At 46.5% G+C, this 22,598-nt stretch overlaps 2 protein-coding genes across 7 annotated transcripts in view; one reads left to right on the top strand and one right to left on the bottom strand.

The window, feature by feature from the left end:
* LOC117396931 (ral guanine nucleotide dissociation stimulator-like) overlaps positions 1 to 16,044 on the top strand; it is a 51,813-nt gene extending 35,769 nt beyond the window's left edge. For 3 of the 6 annotated variants that reach the window (XM_033995302.3, XM_033995301.3, XM_033995297.3), the window contains exons 2-18: positions 4,617 to 4,727; positions 4,892 to 5,085; positions 5,284 to 5,358; positions 5,450 to 5,643; positions 6,001 to 6,122; positions 6,383 to 6,598; positions 6,908 to 7,096; positions 8,971 to 9,048; positions 9,613 to 9,699; positions 9,979 to 10,011; positions 10,449 to 10,570; positions 10,930 to 11,025; positions 11,120 to 11,336; positions 11,836 to 11,910; positions 12,481 to 12,738; positions 12,944 to 13,058; positions 13,377 to 16,044. In XM_033995302.3, the coding sequence (XP_033851193.2) occupies positions 4,617 to 4,727; positions 4,892 to 5,085; positions 5,284 to 5,358; positions 5,450 to 5,643; positions 6,001 to 6,122; positions 6,383 to 6,598; positions 6,908 to 7,096; positions 8,971 to 9,048; positions 9,613 to 9,699; positions 9,979 to 10,011; positions 10,449 to 10,570; positions 10,930 to 11,025; positions 11,120 to 11,336; positions 11,836 to 11,910; positions 12,481 to 12,738; positions 12,944 to 13,058; positions 13,377 to 13,552 (2,358 nt within the window). In that variant the 3' untranslated portion in view covers positions 13,553 to 16,044. The remainder of the gene's footprint in view (positions 1 to 4,616; positions 4,728 to 4,891; positions 5,086 to 5,283; positions 5,359 to 5,449; positions 5,644 to 6,000; positions 6,123 to 6,382; positions 6,599 to 6,907; positions 7,097 to 8,970; positions 9,049 to 9,612; positions 9,700 to 9,978; positions 10,012 to 10,448; positions 10,571 to 10,929; positions 11,026 to 11,119; positions 11,337 to 11,835; positions 11,911 to 12,480; positions 12,739 to 12,943; positions 13,059 to 13,376) is intronic. The other 3 variants (XR_009309590.1, XM_033995298.3, XM_033995300.3) reach the window with 3 other exon arrangements.
* A 348-nt stretch (positions 16,045 to 16,392) lies between these two features.
* On the bottom strand, positions 16,393 to 22,585 carry LOC117396792 (bile salt-activated lipase-like). The gene is made up of 11 exons (XM_033994983.3): positions 21,211 to 22,585; positions 20,607 to 20,754; positions 19,944 to 20,063; positions 19,561 to 19,758; positions 19,179 to 19,309; positions 18,618 to 18,725; positions 18,194 to 18,311; positions 17,791 to 17,977; positions 17,437 to 17,640; positions 17,159 to 17,356; positions 16,393 to 16,933 (listed from the first exon to the last, which is right to left on the bottom strand). Exons 1-11 carry the CDS (start codon positions 21,277 to 21,279, stop codon positions 16,738 to 16,740), a joined length of 1,677 nt encoding a protein of 558 aa, XP_033850874.3. The 5' UTR covers positions 21,280 to 22,585; the 3' UTR covers positions 16,393 to 16,737.
* Between the last annotated feature and the right edge of the window lie 13 nt (positions 22,586 to 22,598).

The raw sequence follows: 22,598 nt of genomic DNA on the forward strand, positions 1-22,598 counted from the left end.
GCTCGGCTGCTCCAGGGCTCCTGCACGGCTGGGAAATTCTGCCCAATTAGAGGGAATTCTTTTGTGATGCGTGGACGGAATGCTGGGGAAGGCAGGTAGGTGAGTCAGAGCTGAGGTGCCAGCCAATCACTGCTTGTCATCTGTTCAACACCCACCTCAGGGTTCCAAATATACATGGGCTCACACCAGACCTGGCTCAGTAATCGTGTCATTTACAATTAATTGCAATGCAGTGTAATTGGAGGTGTGGTTGAACCTTGGCACACCTGCGTAATTGTAGCTGCAATTGTAATCCTTGATCAATTACACACCTTTCCCAGCTTAATCAATGACAGCTCCACGTTGTGTTTTGCATTGAGCGAACGTTATCCCCTTGACTGAAATGTCAAATCTAACCAGCCTTGTTGCACACAGCAGACTCACAGTTCCTTCATTTCTCGTTGGGACCTGGTTTCAGATCCCGGACCAGCAGAGAAAACATTGACCTGCAATGGAAAGCAACATTGAATGGAAAGCAACATTTAGTTCGTTAGCCTGCAAGAACAGCCTGGGAAGGATTTCTAAAGGCGAGCTTCATTGTGTGGTACAGTACAGCAGGCCTTTCTGCACTGAAAACAAAAACAGCTCCATGAACAATATAATTACAGTGAGATGTAGGTCAGGCTGATTGCTGGTGCATTAGGAGCAGGGAGCCGGGAGAGAGGCGGAGGTTGACCTGGTTTTGCTAACAGTTAGACCGAGGCAGGGATATCCACTCCCAACTCTCTGCTACTACGGAAATGCATGGAGGAAAACCATAGAGTATAAAACAATGTCGTGCATTCTGAAATCAAATCGGGGTTTGCTGGCTGCTGTGGTTGGTAGCTGCCAGTAAGAGGAAGGTCGGTACACAGAGTGTGTTTGATCACTAACTTTATAGGGTGACTGACGGTCACACTGTAATTAACATCAGACTGAAGCGGAAACTGTTGAAAGCAAATTACTGCAACATGTCCAGCATGTGTATTCGGCTTTGACGTTTTTGCACGAAAGAGCCAACTGCCTAACGTTGCAAAACATACCTTTGTCAAGGGAAAGTGTGTTTGAAAATAAACCTTGGAGGTACTTGTAGATATATCTGTGCGTGCCTAAATATATACATACATGCTATTAACACCCCTCGTTTCCAGGTTAACGTCACAGATGTGAGACTTGTGTGCCACAGATACAGCTCAGAGTAATGCCACAGATTGTGAATTGCTGCTGTTGCAGTATGCACAGGGGATATAGCCACGGCACACCCTGGATTTTAACTGGCATGGGAAAGCCAAGCTGCTGAGTGAATCCGGACCAGCTGGGTTGGTTTTCGAGGGGAGGGGAGGAGGTGATCTTTACACAGCAGTTTCTGTAATAACAGAAACACTCAAATAGTATTTTACATGCAAAACAAGTCATTAGTTTACGTGCCACTATGGGAGGGAAGTCACATTTTATGATCATTAAAAATAAATCACAAACTATCTTTTAATCTGTCTATCTATCTACTGTATATGTATCTTTCTGGCTGTCTCTATCTATCTATCTATCTATCTATCTATCTATCTATCTATCTAAAGGACATATTAATATTATCAGACCTGTTCTTGCCTGTAGTTTATACAGTACAGCTTTTCTGTAGTAAAAATGTTTTTGAAGTCTATTGAAGTTATGATGTTGGCATAGCTCAAATTAAATGTACGCATGGTTCTCCTTTGTTTTGAAAACTAAACACGTTTTCAATATATATATATATATATCTCATTTCTCTTATTAAACTCCTAGTAAAACCAGGCGTGGATGAAACTGCTATGCAATGGAGTCTTATTCCCATCCCTGAGTAGGCATTCTGTTTGAATGTCTGTATTCTAGGGTGTAATCATTTTTGGGATGGTTTTGGATAGGTCTATTGCTCAAGGCATGTTCTAGGGACCAGTTAAGTGGACCAGTAATGGCTTTGCATGGTATATCCTCGTGCTGTAGCTGAAAAACATTTGCTTTGTGTGTTTGCATGTAACTATGTGCCCACAGTCTATCAACACTCATAAATACTACAGTGCTGAGATGATAGAACAATCCAGCTATTGCGAATGACGTGTTCGCAAGACGACAGCAAGGGAGACGTGTTCTTCCAAGTAATCTCTCCTGTGTGACTGTACGCACACCCTCCTTATCGGGGTCCCCCTGCCACCACGCTCTCTGATGTCACTCTGCCACTGCTCAGGGAGTTCCCTCTGTCTCCTGCTTATCGCCATGGCGATGCTCTAAACAGATACCAAATAGCAGAAGCTATTGAATTGGAGTACATAGGTCAGCCTGCATCTCAGTACTTGACTTTAGTAACTTCTGGGCTGTGTTTAAGAGGGCAGCGAAGTTGCTTCAGAAGCAATCCTCAAGTTCAACAATAAATATATTGAAAAAAAAAAAAGTGGCCTTTAAGCTACAAGAGACCTATGAGTCCCACAAATAAAAATGATACCAACTTTTTGCAATGAGGCGAGATTTAAAATGTACTGGCAGGTTGGATCTGGCCATCCAAACAGTCAGTTTCCTCCTTGAGTCTCTCATTTTAAGAAGGGAGGCGTTTGAACAAGTGGCGCTCGATTTCTTGTGTACCTGAAGGAATCACACACACACACACACACGCTCTCTTCAGTTAAGCTGATTATCTCTTGTAATGCGTGTGGCTGAATTCGAGACATGAGTTCCATCGGTGCTCAAAGGCAGCGTCTGGAAACCACAGATTTTCCTCAGGCCCTCCAGTCTACAGTTCTGCTAAAGCAAATCCTCCTAATGTGATGCTAAAACCCCTGCCCGGAATTAAATAAGGCTGTTATTTAATTTCGAAAAAAACAAGTCCCACGGCCTATCGCTTCATTACGAAACAAATTAAAACCTATTTCAAATCAAGAGGCCTGCTCTCAGAAAAACACTCCGATCAGATTCGGAGAACTGCGGCGGCCGTCGCCATGGAGACGCGAAAGGCCTTGCGCTGCTTGTCTGTGTTGTTTTAATCGTGGAGTGCTTTCTCTTCTTGTGTAATTCAGTGGTACTGCAACAGCCTTCCCCTTTAAGAACTCATAGTGGAGGGGAGTGTTGTCAGGTCTGTGGGTTTCATTACAGAAACAAAACAAGGCCTGGTAGCCATGGGAACTGCCAGTGAGAGTGTGTGTGTGTGACTAACCCTGTGAGTAATATCATTACTAGGGGGAGGGGTTTCTGCGTGGTATGCAGGAAGTATACACAGATCTTCAATGATATAAAAGCACAAGATAAAGTCTGTGTTAGAATGCAAGTTTATTCAGTGGAAAGGCATGCCATGTCTTTCTTCATTATTATGAACTTTGTTTATTTGCATACCAGCTTGCCAGTTAAGTTTGTGTGTATAAGTTGTAAGCCCAGCTTTCTAACCACAAAGCACCATGAAACCCAGTTTAGTTAAACACAGTAATTGCTGGAGAGCAACTATGTATTTTGTGGCAATTACAGTAATGGCTAAATTGCATTAAAGAAATTAACCCATTCATGCATGACGACCTCATATGAGGATGCCATCCCCCCCCCCCCCCCCCCCCCATAAAGCAATGTCAATGAAAAATGTATGTATTATGAGGTCGCTGTGTCTGGATGCAAAACAAAATCTTCGTGGAGGGAGTGCTGTTTGCTTGTTCTCCCCAGAACAAGTCACATTGGAGCCCTGTGTGCTGTACATCCGTCCTGGCGAGTTGAATTCGCTCTGGGACGGTTTATCTGGTGTGTTTTTAATTAAACGGAACAGTACAGCACAGGCCGTTCTTTCAGTGAGCAGCTTTGAGAACGCGCTTTTCCCCGGTGGAACAGACACACAAGGGACAGAGGAGAATGATTACAAAAACACACAGCACCCGTCTTACACAATGAAAAAAAAAATAATAGAACGCCTTGAGATTCTTATCTGCTGGGATTAATAAAACACGTTTAGCATGCAAATAAAAAATTGGACATTAGCATCTAATAATTCTTGTTTTATCAGGGCGGCTGCCGTTTTTAATCCTGCTTCGTTCTTTGAAATTGGAAAATGGACACGCTAGCAGTGGTCGTGTCTGTGTTCATTTAAATACCCACAATCCTCCTGGGTGGGAGTCCCTCAGAGAGTGATCTTCTTTCTGATTGGCAGGCTGTCGTGGGTGGGGTCTACTATAGCTGTTATCCCTGGGAAATTGCCGGCAGCGTTGGGTCGGGTTGGTTTATGTGGTATAGCATAGCCAGACAGGCTAGCAAGCAGTGCAGTCTCTGTCTCTCTGCTCCCACTGTTGATGCACGCGGCTGAAGGCCACTTGATGTTGCTCTGCTGTTGTTTTTGTCAAGCTCCTTTGCTCTCCAGGCTGTTACCAGAGATTTAGTACAGATGACATGTGAGGTCTTGGTTCAGGACCCCTGCAGCACACAGTCATGGATCTACCCTGGAGAAATGTGCATTTAGACAGGGAGATTTGTGTAACTGCAGCCGAATATCCCTCACTTAGAAACCTTAAACTGTCTCTAATCTATCAGTATTGCACATGTATTTAACACACAACCAGTATTAATATATGACTCAAATGTATTTGGTGCTGTTTCAGAGCTCGACCCAGGAGATCGGCGAGGAGGTGGAGGAGGGAGCAGTCTACACCATCACACTCAGGAAGGTGCAGGTGCACCAGGCAGCCAGCAAGGGGCAGCGGTGGCTGGGGGTGAGTACTAGGAAAAGGAAGGGGGGGGGGTTATCTGACAGATGAGGTGCTTGATATGCAAAGGCACGCTATTAGATTCATGTGTTTTAAAAGTGGGCACGTCGTTTGATCTCCGCGCAGCGGTGGAGTCCCCTGTCTCTGACTGTGTGGTGCTCTGTGTCCAGGTGGAGACGGAGGCAGCTCTGAGCCTCTACGAGACCTGTAAGGTGCGCACCATCAAGGCCGGCACTCTGGAGAAGCTGGTGGAGTATCTGGTGTCAGCCTTCAGGGGAAACGACTCGACCTATGTGACCATATTCCTGTGCACCTACCGCTCCTTCGCAAGCACAAAGCAAGTGCTGGATCTCCTGCTGAACAGGTACGCCAGCCCCGGAGGTCGAAGGTCAAGAACAAGGTGAAAGGACCTGAGGGGGTATCGTTGTGTGACGTCACGCCTGGTGAAACCCGGTGACAGATAATGACCTCATCGTCTCCACTTGACTCTCTGTAGTTGGGGGTGGTGAGGCTTTTTGTTTGGAAACTAATCGTTTTGTTCCGCTCCCCTGCTTGGTTCCAGGTATGCGAAGCTGCACCACCACTCCAGCGCAGAGGGCTCCAGACTGACCGGGGATGACCGGACAGAGCTGAAGAAGTAGGTAGCTTTGCAGTGAAATGCACCCGTGTCTTTTTCTGCTGGCAAACCCGAGCCCTGTGTAATGTTGTCCTGCGTGACTGTGTCGCAGCACTATCTCGTCGATCCTGGGCGCCTGGCTGGATCAGTACTCGGATGATTTCTGGAAGCCCCCGGAATACGGGTGTCTGCTGCAGCTCATCTCCTACCTGCACCTCAACTTCCCTGGCTCGGACCTGGAGAGGAGAGCCTGCAACCTGCTGGCCCAGTTCCACCAGAGACAGCACCGCACGCCGGAGAATGAGGGTACGCAGCACGCTGGCACTGGCACAGCCATGCACTCGCACACACACACACACATGCACACACTGATACACACTCACACTTTGATGTGATTCAGCCATCTGACATTTCTGTGTATCAGATTGTCTCTACTATTAGATAGTTTGCATCAGGAGGAATTGATGTCACGTTTTAACGGTATATTATAGAAAATACAGTATAGTGTGCTGATACAAGCTGATACAAGTTAATCTCCACCCAACAAAAAGTCAAAGCATCTGAGTTCTAGCAGGTCTCCCTTTTAAGATTGTGCTGCGTTTGAAGGCAGTGGTTCTCCGTTTCTGGGTGCTTCGTGTATTGAAGCTCTGTCTCTCCCCGCAGTGCTTGACCACAGAGCCTGCACCTTCACCATGCTGGAGGAGAACGGATACGAGGAGGAGCGGCCCGACTTCCTGTCCTTCTCGCAGGACGTGGTGGCAGAGCAGTTCACGCTCTTGGACGCGGTAAGAGAGTGCAGCCAACACACATGGAAATCTGCTTTCATAGGATGAAATGCATTTTCAGAATCTCCCCACGAGCTTTAATGAATATATTCATGAAACTGGTGTCAAAGAAGAAAGCAGCCCCCCAGAACAGTTACATAGACATCAAACTATATTTTAATAATAATCGCAGAACAGGCATGGATCTCGTAGCGATTGTCTGATTTTATGACTCGTTTAAATATTTGAACGTCTCCCTTTTCTCCCTTCGCCCCCGACAGGAGCTCTTCAAGAAGGTGGTGCCCTATCAGTGCCTGGGCAGCACCTGGTCTCAGAGAGACAAGAAGGGGAAGGAGCACCTGGCCCCCACCATCCGCGCCACGGTCACCCAGTTCAACAACGTCACCAACTGTGTGATCAGCACCTGCCTCAGCGACAAGACCCTCAAACCCACACAGAGAGCCAAGATCCTGGAGCGGTGGATCGAGGTGGCCAGGGTGAGGCGCTGCTCCTGCTTTTAACAGCCCTTAGAAAAGTTTACTGCAGTGTTTTTGCAGTTTTCCCATAGCTATACATTTACCTTACTTTACCCTGGTTTGCCATTTTTAATATGCTTTACCGTACCTTGCTATTCTTTACAATGCTTTCACTGTGCTTTATTACACTTTGCTATGCTTTTACTGTGATAAGATTGTGTATCTCTGGTTCTATCGAACATGAATATTGTTGTGAAGGCATTAGCTGACACATTAGTTAGTTTGCTTGTCATGACCGGCCAGTTATTTTTGTGCGGTCCGTCCTTTTAGGAATGTCGGATCCTGAAGAACTTCTCGTCCCTCAGAGCGATCCTCTCGGCTCTGCAGTGCAACTCCATCCACAGGCTCAAGAAGACCTGGGACGAGGTGTCCAGGGAAAACTTCCGGATATTTCACGAGCTGTCGGAAATCTTCTCCGACGAGAACAACCACTCCCTGAGCCGGGAGCTGCTCATCAAGGTGAGGGACCAACTGCTCGCTACAGCGCAGGGGCCAGCTCTGTACTCTGAACTGACCACAGCCTCCACTAAACAGCTAAAAGCACTTCCCCTTTTAAGGTGCTATATTCATATTACAATTGCGCAATTTCATTCTTTCGTTTTTCTTTGAAGTATATATTAAGTCGTGCTGTGAATCTGAGCCCCAGTTGGGTATTGATTGATAACTGATGCCCGCGCGCTCGCTGGTGCAGCCCCCCGCTAGCAAGCTGCAGGAAGTCGATGCCAGGTGTACGCAGGGCGGGCCAGCTGCTGTGGTTTTTAAGCGGGTTTGGGTCATTGGTTATTGAGAAGCCAGCTAGTCAGTTCAGCGAGCTGGTGTGGGTGTATAAATATATCTGTGATTCTAAGAAATGTGCAGCGCTCAGCAAGGCAGGATGTGGTGGATCGCCGGCCATGCTCTGCTGACTGGAACTGCCTGCTGAGTGACCGCAAAGGTCAAGAGCAAGCAGCCCTTCGATCATAGAGATGTAATGAAGCCCCCAGCCTGCCGGAGGTCAGCCGCTTTCCAAACATTTTACAATATGCTTAAGCGGCTGTGCTTACATCACGGACCCCCATAATTACTGCAGGCTCCTGTAGTGAATCTGACAAAGTTTCAGTAACTGAGAAATATTGCCAGCATTTGTCTCATAGAAGAGCTCCATCTTCAAAACATGACAGGGACACACAGCACTTTTTTATTTATTTATTTATTTATTTATTTATTTATTTATTTATTTATTTTATCCCTCAGCATCAATGTAAAATACCCACCCTGGTACTCCTTTGAGCTCCAGGCATCTTACCTCCCTCCCGCTCAGTAGGTTGTGAACGGCGCATTCCCGAGATAGAATGCGTGACTGATGCCGTTCCTCCTGGAGCCAGCGGAATTCCCTGCCAGGAGGAGGGGGCGGGGCTTGGGTGGAAGGTGAGGTGAGGGAGTGGGAATCCCTGCTGATGTCACAGCAGGCTGCCAGGTCTGATTAGAGCCCCACCTCAGAGCTGGCTGGAATCCCCGTGTGTAAGAGCTGATTACAGAGGGATATCCCGGGAGGGGAGGGAGGGAGGGAGGGTGATGGCTGCACCCTTATCTCCCAGTCACAGTACGCATGAGTCGGTACAGAAAGTAAATTCAACAGTGTTGCACAAACTATTAAAGCAAATAACACACACGGGATTAATACACCACACGTCTAAATTAAGTAGGGTGTAAGAGATCCTCTAACAGTTTATAATCTAAAGTAAATCATTTTAAACACACTTTGTCTGATTGACTGTTTTTCACAGATCCAAATTAGCACCGTCTGCCCTTCCCTAAGATTATATTAGGTAGCCCAAGACGGGTGCTAAAAAAGTTTTACCGAAGCATTTCTAGGGTTATCCCGTTCAGATATGCAACGCAAATATAAACCGTTAATCAAGAAATATTTTTCATTCTGTGAGTGGAAGCAGGCATTTCAGAATGACGCTTGACTAAATGGTTCGCTTGAGTCGGTCATATATGCTTGTTTAAATTGTAACTGCGTGTTATGTGAAGTGCCTAAAAACGCTTATTCGGCCTTTTCCATTGTGGAAGAAAAAGACAGCGCTCTAATTTTAGACTGATTGGGTCCTGCCTACCTACGCGGGTTTCGTTCGCAGGAGGTGTGCAGTTTCTCATTATGACTCAGTTTGATCTCCTTTCTACCTAAACGCTTTTTTTTTTCTCTACTAGTTTCCAATGACACTGTTATGTATTTAAACAGGAGAGACATCGGCAAAGACGCGTCTTCACCTTTTGGGGTCTCCTGATTGTGTGTGTTTTTTTGAAGGCACGGCTCAGTAACGAGCCCCCGTTTGTGTTTCTCTCTCCAGGAGGGCACCTCAAAGTTCGCCACGCTGGAGATCAACCCCAAGCGGGCACAGAAACGGCAGCAGCAGCAGAGAGAGCTGGTAGGTGGACACTTCAGCAGCTGCCAGTCGCATGCCTGGAAAGACCCGACTCGATCTGAAGGCGCCCTCTGGTGTTGCGACTTCTGTTCGTGGTTGAGTTGCAGGCTGACTTCTGCATCATTGCCCCCTAGTGGTCAAGCCAGGTCTGTAGAGGGTGCAGGCTCCTCAGTGACCAGCGAGCCCCTTGCACCCTCTTAGTACAGAAACCAGGGAGGGAAATAATAAAACTCTTTGATCCATGCCTCGTTTTACTGTCCGTTTAATAGAACACACCTGAGCTTGTTACCTGCACACTGTGGCTAATCAAGCTGGTAGTAAAACCTGGAATGGGTGAAACTGCTATGCAATAGGAGTCTTATTTCAGTGGCCCAAAGGTAGCTTTTTGATACTTGGCATAATGCATACAAATGAAATCGACAGTAAAATGCACATCAATTTGATCTTTTGCATGTTGTAAATAATTGTAAGAATCATTATTATCATTGATGGGGGGGGGTCTGGTTCAGCCGGTTCCAAACCCCCTCTCTCTGTGTTTGACACTGGCTCCTTCCCTTGCTGTTTCAGGGTGTGATGCAAGGCACTATCCCCTACCTGGGCACCTTCCTCACTGACCTGGTCATGATGGACACTGCCATGAAAGACCATCTCGAGGTGAGTGCTGACCTCGGAGTGCTTAGTAAAGCAATCCTGGTCACTGTGAAGCCTGGTCAATCGCATGCATGCAGAATGCATGGTACAGTGCGAAAGTACCGTGCAGATTTAGACTGCTGAAAAATGCTGAACATTCCTTTTATAAGAAAGTCTATCTTCAATGAACCATTGCTTGTATTTATACTCCATTCAATTAAAGGGAACAGAGTTTCTATTTTTTTAACCTAAGATAATATTGATTCATAAACTACAATATATATTTTTGTTTTTATTTCACAGGGAGGATTAATAAACTTTGAAAAAAGAAAAAAGGTAATTTTTTTAAAAATGATCTAACAGGTGAAGTAGCCAGCGCTTTGTAAAGCGAAGCAGTCCGACGATGAAGTAACATTGAAGACTACCTACAATACATTAGTCTGAAAATAAATGGAAATGTCTATAGATCTATACATCACTCTATTAGATTAGTTTACTGGTCTGCTTGTCTGAGTGGAGTTCTCTTTCTCTATACAGTACTGCAGTGTTAAGAGTGAGGCTATCATTGTAAAATAAACTCACTCATTGTGTTTGGGAAGCTTAACAAGGTAGACCTACAAGACTTCTCAGAGCTAGTTTTTTTTACAAACCTTACCCTGTGCAAAATGACAGTTATTAATACTGCCTGCTGGTCCCTGCCTGTAATCTAAAGCCTCATCGATTACTCCTTTTACTGAGATGATTAGATCTTCTCTCTCTCTCTTCCCCCGCAGGAGTTTGAGGTGATCGCCCAGATCAAGCTGCTGCAGTCAGCCTGCAACAACTACAACTTCGTCCAGGACTCCCTGTTTGTGGAGTGGCTGTCCGGGCTGGAGAGGCTCAGCGAGGCAGAGAGGTGAGGACCGACAGAGCCCTGTGCTTCCGGGGGGAGCTGGGAAATTCAGGACGGTGGCCACCATAGGGTCGGGACAGTGATCGTTTGTGTAGTCTTGATTAGTCAGACCTCAAAAGCTAATCAGTGCTTTTGCTACCCAGAGGAGTGTGATCCTCTCTCTTCCTCTGGACAATTTGTTCATAAAGAGAAGGACTAGGGAAGAGGGTGATGTGTTAGCGTGTGAGCGGGGAAGAGCTCCTAACTCCAGCAGTGAATAGGAGTTTAAACCTGATACCTCACATTCAGAAAGGTGGGTGTCTCCTCCCACCCTCGTTCCCAGTCTGGCTGCTAACCCCTGGCTTGTCTTGCTCACTCCACAGTTACAGCCAGTCGTGCGAGATTGAACCCCTGTCTGAGTCCGCCAGCAACACCCTGAAAGCCAAGAAAAACACGGGGATCATCAAGCGATGGAGCGAGTGAGTGTTTCTGTTCTCTCTTACATTGCACCCCCTGGGTCCTGTGCTGGGAATTGCTCATGGAAATGTGTTTGATGGTGGTGTTGTTTTGCAGTAGGCAGCCTGCCAGTGCGGAGCCGGGCTGCAGCAGCGCGGGGAGCTCCCACTCCAAGTCCTTCGAGCAGCTGCGCTACGGACCCTACCTGGGGGGCGGAGGGGGGGGAGACGGGGGGGACTCCCTCAGCGTGACCTCGGCCGGCTCTTCCAGCTCCGACGTGGAGGAGATCAACATCAGCTTCGTCTCCGAGTCCCCCGACACGACCGAGAAGAAGGTGGGTTTATACTGACCAGGCAGTATTCAAACCGAGCAGGATTGTGGACCTTGTTAGGGTCTTACTGCGATAACATGTCAGGCAATATATAGATTCCTGGAAAAACAGTCTGGCATTATTTTAATATTGACCAGGCAATATTCAAGCAGTAAGGCCTTACAAGATTATAGGTCCATAAATATAGAGATTTATTTTACAGTATGTTCCTGATTTTGTATAAATTGTGCTTTTCATTATTATTATTATTATTATTTATTTATTTATTTATTTATTTATTTATTTATTTTTCTCTGAGCAGTGTTTTATTTCTCAAATATTCATCAATGATTAATGTTATCAGAATGTTGTTACTAATATTAGTCATAGCTAGAAAGAAAAAAATGCGACGCATGTCTTAATCGGGCAGTGCTGTCCTGCAACATCCTTAAACACACACACTGTTTTGTTTTTAATATACAATTGCTGTACCTTTTGTGACTGGCGTTTAATTCCTTTGTAGAATGCCACGTCTACTGTAAAACATTCCAACTCTGCCTTAGGCAAGGGGAGCCACCTTCCAGAGCAGATTCTCACGGTATATATACTCTAAGAATCTACTTCCATCAGCTCCATGAGGGAGAACTGCAGCCAAACATTCCATTCCACTCATCCGCATCATCGCAAACCTAATAATAATACCTAATATAACACACTTAACTAAAAGTAGTATAATATCCCTTTATCATTTTAACGTGATTAATAAAAATGTCACGTTTGGTTCCACTGACCCTCATTAGCACTAATCTTGGGCTGCATTGTAAACATAAAGATATTAAAAACCTGGCAAGACTGCAGCAGCTCAAACCTGGAACACAGATCACTGCCTAGAACCTAGAACAGAAATGAGTGCCTAGAACACAGATCACTGCCAAGAACCTAGAACAGGGATGAGTGCCTAGAACACAGATCACTGCCTAGAACCTAGAACAGGGATGAGTGCCTAGAACACAGATCACTGCCTAGAACCTAGAACAGAGATGAGTGCCTAGAACACAGATCACTGCCTAGAACCTAGAACAGAGCTGAGTGCCTAGAACACAGATCAGGAAGTGTGCATTGCGTCTGTTAGCTGTGTTAAAAGCTCCGCTCTGTTCTGTCCCCTCAGTTCTGGGAGTCCACGTCCATCTCCTCTCTGGAGACGTCTGGGATCTGCTCAGGCTCGGGCTCGGGTTCCAGCAGCGCCTCGTCCTCCTCGTTCTCCTCCACTCCCGTCACAGCCTCTCGCTCGCACAAGCGCTCAGTCTCCGGCTTCTCCAGCTACTCCTCCCTGTCTCTGCCCCTCTACAATCAGCAGGTGGACGACTGCTGCATCATCCGGGTCAGCCTGGACGTGGACAACGGCAACATGTACAAGAGCATCCTGGTGAGGAGGACGCCCCCTGCTGGTGGGCTGTATTCACACCAAAAAAATCTAAATACTATACTGTATATAGAATGCATGCTTTTATCCTCACAGATTTTTTTTATTACATTTGTTACATATATGTATTGAATTTGTATCTGTTTGCACTGGTGTCCAGTAGAGATCCTGGAACCCCAGTAAAGACACAGACTCTCGTTTCCCGCAGGTGACGAGTCAGGATAAGACCCCCGTGGTGGTCCGCAAGGCCATGGTGAAACACAACCTGGAGCGCGAGCGGCCGGAGGACTACGAGCTGGTGCAGGTCATCTCCGAGGAGAAAGGTGAGTCTGTCCCGTCTGAGCTTCAAACACAGCAGTAGAAAAACAAGCACGAAACATACATGAGACTACAGAACTACCGACTTATTTCTATTGAAATCTATGACTGTGCCTGTGATGTCATTGACTACATAGTTAATGATGTAACGATCTACTGTGCCTTTCTAGTTAAACCTTCAGGCATCCTGGTATTGAGTCTGTTTGTTTATCCATGTATTTATATAATACTCATTGCAGGACTAAATACTAATTGAAAGAGGCAGAAATAACCCCCCCTGCCAGAATGTAGTAATAATGAAATAAAACATGTGTTCCCTGCAGAACTGAAGATCCCCGACAACGCAAACGTCTTCTACGCCATGAACTCGTCGGCCAACTACAACTTCGTCCTGAAGAGGCGGGGCTTCCCCAAAGCGGGCCGGACCAAGCACGTGGCCAGCTCCACCCTCCCGCGCATGAAGCAGAAGGGCCTGAAGATCGCCAAGGGCATCTTCTAAACCCGGGACCCTTCAGGGAGGCTGTGCCTACCCAGCCCCAGAGAACACAATCCTATCAGTGACATTAAAAAAACACACCTTTTATAAACCTGTGCAAACGAGGTGAACTGGACAGCGCTTACCCTTCGGAGGGTACATGTTTACAGATCTGCGTGGAGGCCCCCAGGAGCCGTGGACACCCCAGCTTTTGGGGTGGCGAGCCCTCGCGGGCCTGCGATGGCGCAAGATAACAAGAGAGAGCTTTTTTAACAGGAATGAACTGATGAGGTGCCTGTGCCGTGGAGAAAGAGCGGCTTATTATCCTTGCTTCGTTGTCGAAGGACACTGTGTCGGCACTAGCCCTGAGGAGAGGAGGTGGAACACCCTGAGGTCGGGGGTTCGAATAGCCCTCCTCCTGCCAGCTACTTTTGAGTTTAAACTCTTTCCCTACAAGAAAGGGGCAACTCACCTTTTAAAATGACACCAGAGCTTCAAGACGGAAATCCGACACTTCTGTAGAAGCTGGGAGTTGATTCGACACTAAATCTCACCGGGGTAAAGAACACACATCACTGCATTGTTAGCAGCTGTCACTCTGCACCCTGTGGTGTTGAAATGATCTCAACCACTACAGCATTAGAAAGAATTCCCCTAAGCCTACAGGGAAACAGGATGACAGAATCCTAGGGACATGTCTGTGGCTTTAAAGGAAAGAGGCCCTTTGAAATGGATACAGGAGTTCTGTATTGAATGCAAGCTGACTTTAAGGACTCTCCTGTTTTCTGTAATGTAAAACACAAGGCCTTTGTGTTGAAAACCCCTCCAAGTGGTGCTAATAGTTGTTGTTAATCGCTTGGGTCTTCTGTTCGTTTCCAGTGACTGCAGTGCACAGCGATAGAGGGAGAGGAAACAGTACAGCGTGCATTCAATGAGGACAGTTCGAATGGCTACAGCCTCGCCTGGGCACGTTCCCTGCTTTGCCAATAGAGGGAGCCCCAGGCTGGTGGTTTCCACGTCAACCCCCGGAACCGTAAGGTGACACCGGAACTCCGGAACTGTCTGAGGAACCAATCGCTGGAAGTCTTCTCTCTGGCTGTGTGTGGCTGAGCAGGAGGAAATGCGCCCGTGCTAAGACCCAAAGGAGAACACTTTTTTCTCTGTGTGTGCTTTTCTGCCTGTGGTGACCTGAAATGTTCAGGCTTGTGTGTTTTTTTAAATTTTATTTCATGAAGTGAGAGGCGGTGCGTGTGTGTGTGTGTTAATCTGAGACATTTATATAAATGCCCTGGTCAGTTCCTTTGCTGACTTTGCTCTCTGAGAAGTGCAGAATGCATCTGTTGAGTAACCTTTAGTTTTACTGTACATGTGATGGTATAGTGCCCCCTGCAGTAAGTATTGTTGGAAAGACTTATAAATAGATAGAAAGATGATAAACAAAAATAATGTAATAAAGGGGGAAAAAGGAGACGGTTGAAATGGGCTATTTACAATGAAGGATTGATCATTTGTTTAAAAACTTGAAAAGAAAGGACGGTTTGCAGATAAGGAACCTCAGCGTTCCTTTAATAGATTTCTGTTCTGCTCCTCCAGGGGCACTTTTGGGGTTTGTTCTGCATGTGCCAAAGACCAGGGTCCTCAACCCAGTGGACATCTCTCCCGACCTCAGCACTGTTTCCTGCACGGGGCTGGCTTCTGGCTTTCGTCAACAGGGGGCGCTGCTCTGTGGTCAATTGGGACCTTGAGCCCTGTGATCCCACACTGTTGAGATGCACTGAAAAAGGAACACTAACACAGATCGAGACAGTGCAGCCCTTTGAAACTGGCTGCCTAACATGAAACAGTGTATGAATATCAACAATGAAAAGTGGAGGCACAGACGGGATAGGAAACTGAGATAAGAGTGGTCCAGTATTAAGGTATTTAGGTCAGTTTTATAAATGCATACAATTAGACAAGGGGTGTGAGGTTAAAGGGCGTCTAAAATATTGACCCCAAATTCTCCAGCGCTAGCTGGCAGTGGCACTTTATAAGTGGCACCACCTGCATATGGCAGGGACAGCCATGTGACAGCAGATGTATCGCCAGATTGGTGCTTGCTGTGGTACAAGGAAGCACGTTGATCTGACAAGTACTGTGGCTGTTTGATCCTTAATAATCACAAGGGTCTGTCTGTGTCAAGACTAGGGGAGGAAAGGCATTTTTTTTTTTTGTAAAAAGAAAAACGAATGAAAAAACGCTCTTTCGTAACTTGCCTTTTTTTCTCCCCCGTAGTATTTATTGATTTGTACATAGTGTCGTTGTGTAGCATTGTACATTTTTTTTTTTCCTATGAAATTATAAATATATATATGAAATTTATAACACAACAGTTGTGAGTTCTGTTCCGGTTTAAAATGCTTTTTGTTTTTCTTCGTCTTTCCTTGTAAAGTCTTTTGTATATTAGAGTGACTGCCTGTAACTTTAAGGCAATGTTTATTATGTTGGGGAAAAATAAACCCTGTACTTAAAATCTACAGCGTGCTGTAAAGTGCTGTGGCTGTGAGTTTGTGGTGCAAAAGATGACAAGTGAAACTAATTTCAATAGTGTAGATATCGCGAGCGTCTGTGTTAGTGAGCTTAACAAGGGCAGATCTAAATAATAATATTATTATTATTATTATTATTATTATTATTATTATTATTATTATTATCATTTCATATAAATATAGCGTGCCCACTTATTTTACCCCTGACACAGAATATCTAATTATGTTCCCTCACTGCAGCTCCGCAGAATCGCTGCTGTTTTCTTGGATCTTATTAACCTGGGACATGTGCATTCAAAAAAAAAAAAAAAAAAAATGACCCACAATATCACATCCTTTTGATTGCATCAGAGGCTCCAACACTAGATTTTATTGAACAGCAAACTGGGAGGGAGGAGAAAATACAGAAAACACCAGCACTAAAACAAATTCTGAATAAGGTACCAAAAAAAATATCCCTATATTCCCATTTTCCTACATTTTCAATAACTTGTCTCTAATGATTGTACCTGATTCAAAAGAAATGTGTTAAATCAGGTCTGTGAGAGCTATACAGATCAAACTGTAGTGGTGTGCTGCAGATTAGAAGTTTAGTTGTGCTAACAATGGCTTCAGTATACCATAAGAACGTTCCCTGCTGGTTTGTCAGAGCCCAGCGCTGTCCGGGGGGTGCAGCACGTCTCAGATAGTGGGGGGCTCTGATTCCACAGTCGGCAGGCTCCTGAAGGTCTCGCCCCAGTACTTCATGAAGGGGCTCCTCAGGTTCTCCTTCACTGAGCTGGCTGTGATCTTGGTGTTGATCTCCAGGTACTGCTGCTTGACCTTGGTGTAGGCTGGCCAGGCGCTGGGGACCTTTGACCCTCCGTCGCTGGGGTTCCTGCAAGAAGCACGGAGCAGATTATCAGAGTGAAAAATTCAATCACGCCGTAGCAACTGTAGGTAACAACCCATACCTGGGTGCATTTATTGTATGTTTATATATATGTGAACACAATAGCATCTGGACATCTGGTGACCCTACGGTAACAAGACAACTAGATCTTAAGAAAATGGGCTTAAATCAAGTATCACCCCAGTAAGGCGACAGTGAGGGTCTGCTTACCCGGTCCAGGCGAAGTTGGTCCAGTAGGCGATGAGGTACCGGGAGACGTCCCTGTGTCGGGGGAAGTACGCCAACGGGGTGGTGAAGGGTTTCCCGAAGACGTACTGCAGGTCCTCCGCGTGGTCCGCCCCCATCCAGCTGGGGAAGAAGGGGATACGAGACGGCACGCTGAAGACGTACGAGTACGTCCGCCCGCCCCTGGGAAAGAGACACGGGGTCAGTGTACAACAACACACTGCTCTCTGCAGGCACTACAGAGACTGGGAGTAGCGGCTCACTTTGAGTGCTTGAGGTGCAGGTGTGTAGCGGCCTGTGTCGGAGCCAAAAACAGGAAGTCTGTCTCCAGCTCCACCACCGTCTTCTTGATGGTCTCCTTGGTGGGCTCGGCCCCCCAGCTCTGGGTGTACAGAGTGTACGAGGTGTTAGCGGCCCGCTCCCCCTTCTCCTTCGTCAGCCCCCTCAGCAGGCCGTACAGGTCCTCCCTGCAAGACAACGAAAGCGGATTCCTGGGTCATGCATGTAGTTGTTGGTCTGTGACACGCTGACGAAGGCCTGGAATGGTCTCTCTCTCCTTTGCATTCGGCTCTTGTTTTGAATTCTCTGATGAAATGGATTTTTGAACGCTCACTCACGGGGGGGTTGGGGTCCAGCGCTCGTTGACAGAGGGGATGTCGAATCCTGCGAATAAGTGCCCGTCCATGTCATTGGTGCCGGCGATGTAGTCCACCTCCGCAGCGTTGTGGAACAGATTGCTGGGGTGCTCTGGTATGAAATCCCCATCCACCACCGGGGCCAATCCTAACCCGTACACCACAGGCTCTGCAAATGAAATGTCCCTAATTAATGGTAACTCCAATGCAATTGTAATTGCAGTTGAGCCTTGGCACATCTGCGTAACTGCAGTTGTAATTTCAAACAATGCTGCTGCCGTTACAATTGTACAGCACTGTTGTTTAGACACTCAAAACAGATGAAACTCAACAAGCCACAGCTGGACCCCTGGTCCCTGGACCCTGGACCCTTCTTCCGTCTTACCGTTTAAGTTGAACAGCCTGAGGTTCCCGGCCAAGGTGAGGGCCACAGGGTCAGTGATCTTCAGGCAGCCCATCATGCTGGTCGTGGTGTCAGTGGCACAGCCCACCTTCTGCGCAATCTACAACACAGACAGGAAAGCATGGGTTTGGGGTTTGGGGTTTGGGGTTGGGGTTGAGGACAGCCCACCTTCTGCGCAATCTACAACACAGACAGGAAAGCATGGGTTTGGGGGTTTTGGGGTTTGGGGTTTGGGGGTTGTGGTTGGGTTTGGGGGTTTGGGGTTGGTTTGGAGACAGTCCACCTTCTGAACACTGAGCTAATTCTGGAGATGCCTGATTCGGGTGCTGTCCTTAGTCATCTCGCTCGGGTTAGAATGTTAAATTCTTTCTTGCAATGATAAGAGAGCCGTTTCCCTGTCACTGACCTGTTTTGCCCAGTAGAGGGGGTCTTTCGAGAGGGCCCAGGGGCTCAGCGCTACCCCGCTCTGAGAGATAGCCCTGCGGACTAACCCTTTGTTGTACGGTGTGAGGATCTGGAGAGAAACAGACAGCGGACAAGCTTGATATCATGACTAACTGTCCAAACATTTGTCTTAAGATATTACTGAGGGGTCGTCCTGATCAAAACCCTGCCACAGCTGGTTTTGTTTTCACAGCATTTTATAATATCAGGGGATCCCCCTGATTGCATCATCAACCACTTATTTTGAGGGATTAACCTGGCTAGGTGAATGATGCAATCCACAGGGATTCCCCAGAGCAGGCTACAGAGAGATCAAATCAACCCCTATGTTTCTGTTCAGTACTTGTATACCCTCAAAGATCTTTTCACAGTATGTGGATGAATTTCTTGCTAAATTACAGAGAAACGTTAAGGAAAAATCAACGTCAAAATGCTAAATTCTTCAGACAGCATGAATTCAAGAGCCAAAAAAAAACAGTATGAGATTTCTAGCTTTCATATCGGAAGCCCTTTCTTAACGCACCTGGAAGTTGACGCTAGCGCTCCCTGCTGACTCCCCGAAGAGGGTGATGTTGTCGGGGTCCCCTCCGAAGGCCTTGATGTTGCGGTGGACCCAGGCGATGCCCATGTGCTGGTCCCACAGACCGTAGTTACCTGCAGTTTAAATACGACAAGAACATACAGGAGCTGTCTTCACATGCCCCTGCTGGTTGACTGATTCAAAACGCAGCACTAACTTTTAGCGAGCACACACACTTTGTACCATTATACAACTTACAGTGCATCTACAGTGCATTTTAAAAATGGACAGTATTTGGGATTTTTGCAGTAATGGTAAAAATAGAGGTGGTTTGTCACTGAAGCTGTCTCTGAAAGTGCCTGGTTGCTGATTCCCTGATGCATACCGGGCCCGTTGGCATCTCCAGTGCTGAGGAAGCCCAGGGTCCCGACGCGGTAGTTGATGGACACCACGATGACCTTCCCGCGCTGCACGATCTCCTCCCCGCTGTACAGGTAGTTATCCATGAAGTTAGCCCCCTGAGACCCCCCCACGAGGAAGGCTCCCCCATAGAGGTAAACCATGACCGGCAGCCCAGTGGACACTGAAAGAGAAGGGAAGAGGAGAGGCAGCTATTGCACAGGACTTTACTCCTTCAGTCAGTTTGCAGTGATATCAAGTGACATACAAGTCAATTGATCTGGGGATCTACCACCATCCCCACCCCTCCAATCCAACCCTGATGTTAAACGCCCCAAAATGCATTTGAAATCCAGGCTCCTCTCGTACCTTGAGCCCCATGGGGCACCCAGATGTTTAGGTAGAGACAGTCCTCGCTGCCCCGCGTGGAAGACTGGGTCAGAGTCATCTGCAGGCACCGCTGCTTGAACTCCGTGGCCTTCAGCAACCCTGAAGAACACAGAGGAGCGTAGAGGAACACTGCGTTAGCAAGACCTTCCACAGCATCACCGTCCCTTCACTGAGAGAGGACCCTGGAGATACCAGCCAGGTGCCTGGGTCCCAACACCAATACAAAGCTTCTTAACATACAAATCCAGGGTGCAGCAGAAATAATATTAATAATACAAAATCAATGATATAACTATACTTTATAACATGAGCTAGTCCAAGATTAGTGTGCTTTATAAAGCTTTGCCATAGTACTTGCAAAGTCATTTTGCAATATGCTTATACTGTGCCATGCATTAATGGCTCTTTTCCATGGCTAACTGTGAAATTGACCGTGTTACCAGTGGCTTACCACTCTTTCACTATGCATTAGCTATCATTTACTGCACTTTTTCAATCTTTTACTGTGGTTCACTGCAGTTTTTGTATAAGGCTGAAACCAGCTCAGCCACAGAAGTTCCAGACACTGGGATGGGAATGTCTCAGAGAGGCTTGGGAAGGGGAGTGTGGGAAGCGGGAATGCTCAGTGCTGGACAGTCTTACCGGTCCATCCCGGGTGAGGTTTAGCGACCTCAAACCGTCCTGGCTGGGCTGCGAAGGGAATCCCTTTGAAGACGTCCATATGTTTTCGGAATCCCAACTTTTTACTGGTCCCCTCGACCATACCCCCTTCGGTTAACACCGCACCTAGCTGACAGGCAGACAGACAGTACGTTAGCAAGAGAACGGGGGAGGAGTGGTGTTAAAACTACCTGAACAAGACCCACATTTTTACAGTACTGTTTTCTTCCTGGGTTTAGCCCATTACGCAAAACTATTTTCTATGCAGATTCAAGCTACCTATCTCAGGAATCGACTCCCAAATCCTGGGTATGTACCCTACATGCAAACCAGTTCCAAGCTGGGGTTCAGATTGGAGTTTTAATGGAATTCAGAAGCACCGATTCCCCCGAACTCCACTGAACTTGGCATGGAAACTCTCCTGCTTCATTTTTGCCGTTGCCCTTATCATAGCTGATGTTTTTCGTTCTAATATTCAGGGAATCGAAAACCTAACTTACGACGCCTTTAAACGCAATGCAAGCAGCACGACGAATCAATCCCCACATCAGTAAACACAGCAGCCCTCGACGCATGCTTCTCTTACCGTGGCTGCTGATGCAGTTCCCACATAGACGGCGAAAGCCAGACACACCACCATACCCCACGATCCCATCTTGAGTTTCTGCTGCACAAGACTGCTCTTCCGCAGTTAGGTCCTCCTATATATACACGCATGTACATTTTCATATTCCCGTGCCAAATCTCCGATGACAGCTCCCATCGACCAGCAACGTCCTTCATCCCCTTAGACACCTGGCATGACCAAGGAACAACAAACAGTGCCTTATCTTTTATCCCAGAGAGGTGTGTGTCCGGGCTGTCCAGTGTGTGCTGGCAAGCTTCCGATTCCCAGCCACCACCCCTGAAACGATTCACCTTGGTTTGATTTTTTTGTGCTTTTTGGATTCTGACGACACTCTGTAGCCATTGGTTAAAGAACGACCCTCAGTTCTGACTGGTTTCACAGACCCTGATTAGATCAGGGTTAATTGGGATCTGTGAAACCAGCTGTTAAAGAGACACAAAAGGGGCAGCTCCAGAAACTAATTGAAGTACTCCTCACTTCTGTCACAATTTAGCATAATGAGCACTAGGCTTAACAGCATGCTCAGCTCTCCAGGGCTGACGTTACTCTGCAGCTTAATAATGAGCACTATCCTATACACTGCATTCTCAGCTCTCCAGCACTGTCGCCCCTTATAAAGGTTTCCTGCTGTATTTTTTGCAGTTCGCCCATGGTTATACTCTGCATTCACCATCGTTCACCCTGGTTTGCAGTGTTTATTACAGTGTAGCTCTGAAGTGTGCATGGGTTCATAATGTTTTATCTGTGCACCTGGCTGGTTCTCAGGTCTGGTAGAAAATGTTCATTTATCAGGCTGCCCTGCTGTTCTTATCTATATTTAGCATTTACAGAACTGCTAAAAAACTATTTCAAAGCATTTTTTTCCCCATTCAAGGGCAATAAACAGAACAGCTGACTGTTAAAACACCATGGGTTTTATCAATGACCTACAGCTTAGGCCAAAGGTTTTGCATCCCCCTATAGAATTAAATCATTTTGCTTCATAAAGTCAGATGAAACCGACTGAATAATGTTGAATTACACACCGCTTTGTAGTTTTCCCATATACTTAGCAAAAAAAATGACAAAAATTGCACAACTATTGGCCGTAGCTGCATATATTTTTAACAACCGTTTAGCAATAACGTGCCATTAAATACAGTGAATTGTTCTGTTTTGATTTTGTCGAAACGGTTTGGCTCGTGTTTTTTCCAAAGATTTTAGTTTTGTTGCAATGTTGGCTTCGGGTTGTTATTCACGTGGAAGTGAAGAATCGTTCTTGTGCTGTCGAGGTATGGAGATTGTGTTTCAGACAGTATTCCAGGGCAGTTCTGTATCGTTTTGTATCCTTGAAGAACAGCTTCAAG

The sequence above is a fragment of the Acipenser ruthenus genome, chromosome 31, assembly GCF_902713425.1.
Source record: "Acipenser ruthenus chromosome 31, fAciRut3.2 maternal haplotype, whole genome shotgun sequence".
Taxonomy (NCBI): Eukaryota; Metazoa; Chordata; class Actinopteri; order Acipenseriformes; family Acipenseridae; genus Acipenser; species Acipenser ruthenus.

What these genes read in the sequence shown, in the direction of transcription:
- LOC117396792 (XM_033994983.3), bottom strand. Translation starts at nt 21,279, where the DNA reads ATGGGATCGTGGGGTATGGTGGTGTGTCTGGCTTTCGCCGTCTATGTG. An exon ending in CTGCACCTCAAGCACTCAAA is followed by an intron (nt 17,357 to 17,436) that starts GTGAGCCGCTAC and finishes TCTCTTTCCCAG; the next exon opens with GGGCGGGCGGACGTACTCGT. An exon ending in ACCAACTTCGCCTGGACCGG is followed by an intron (nt 16,934 to 17,158) that starts GTAAGCAGACCC and finishes TGCTTCTTGCAG; the next exon opens with GAACCCCAGCGACGGAGGGT.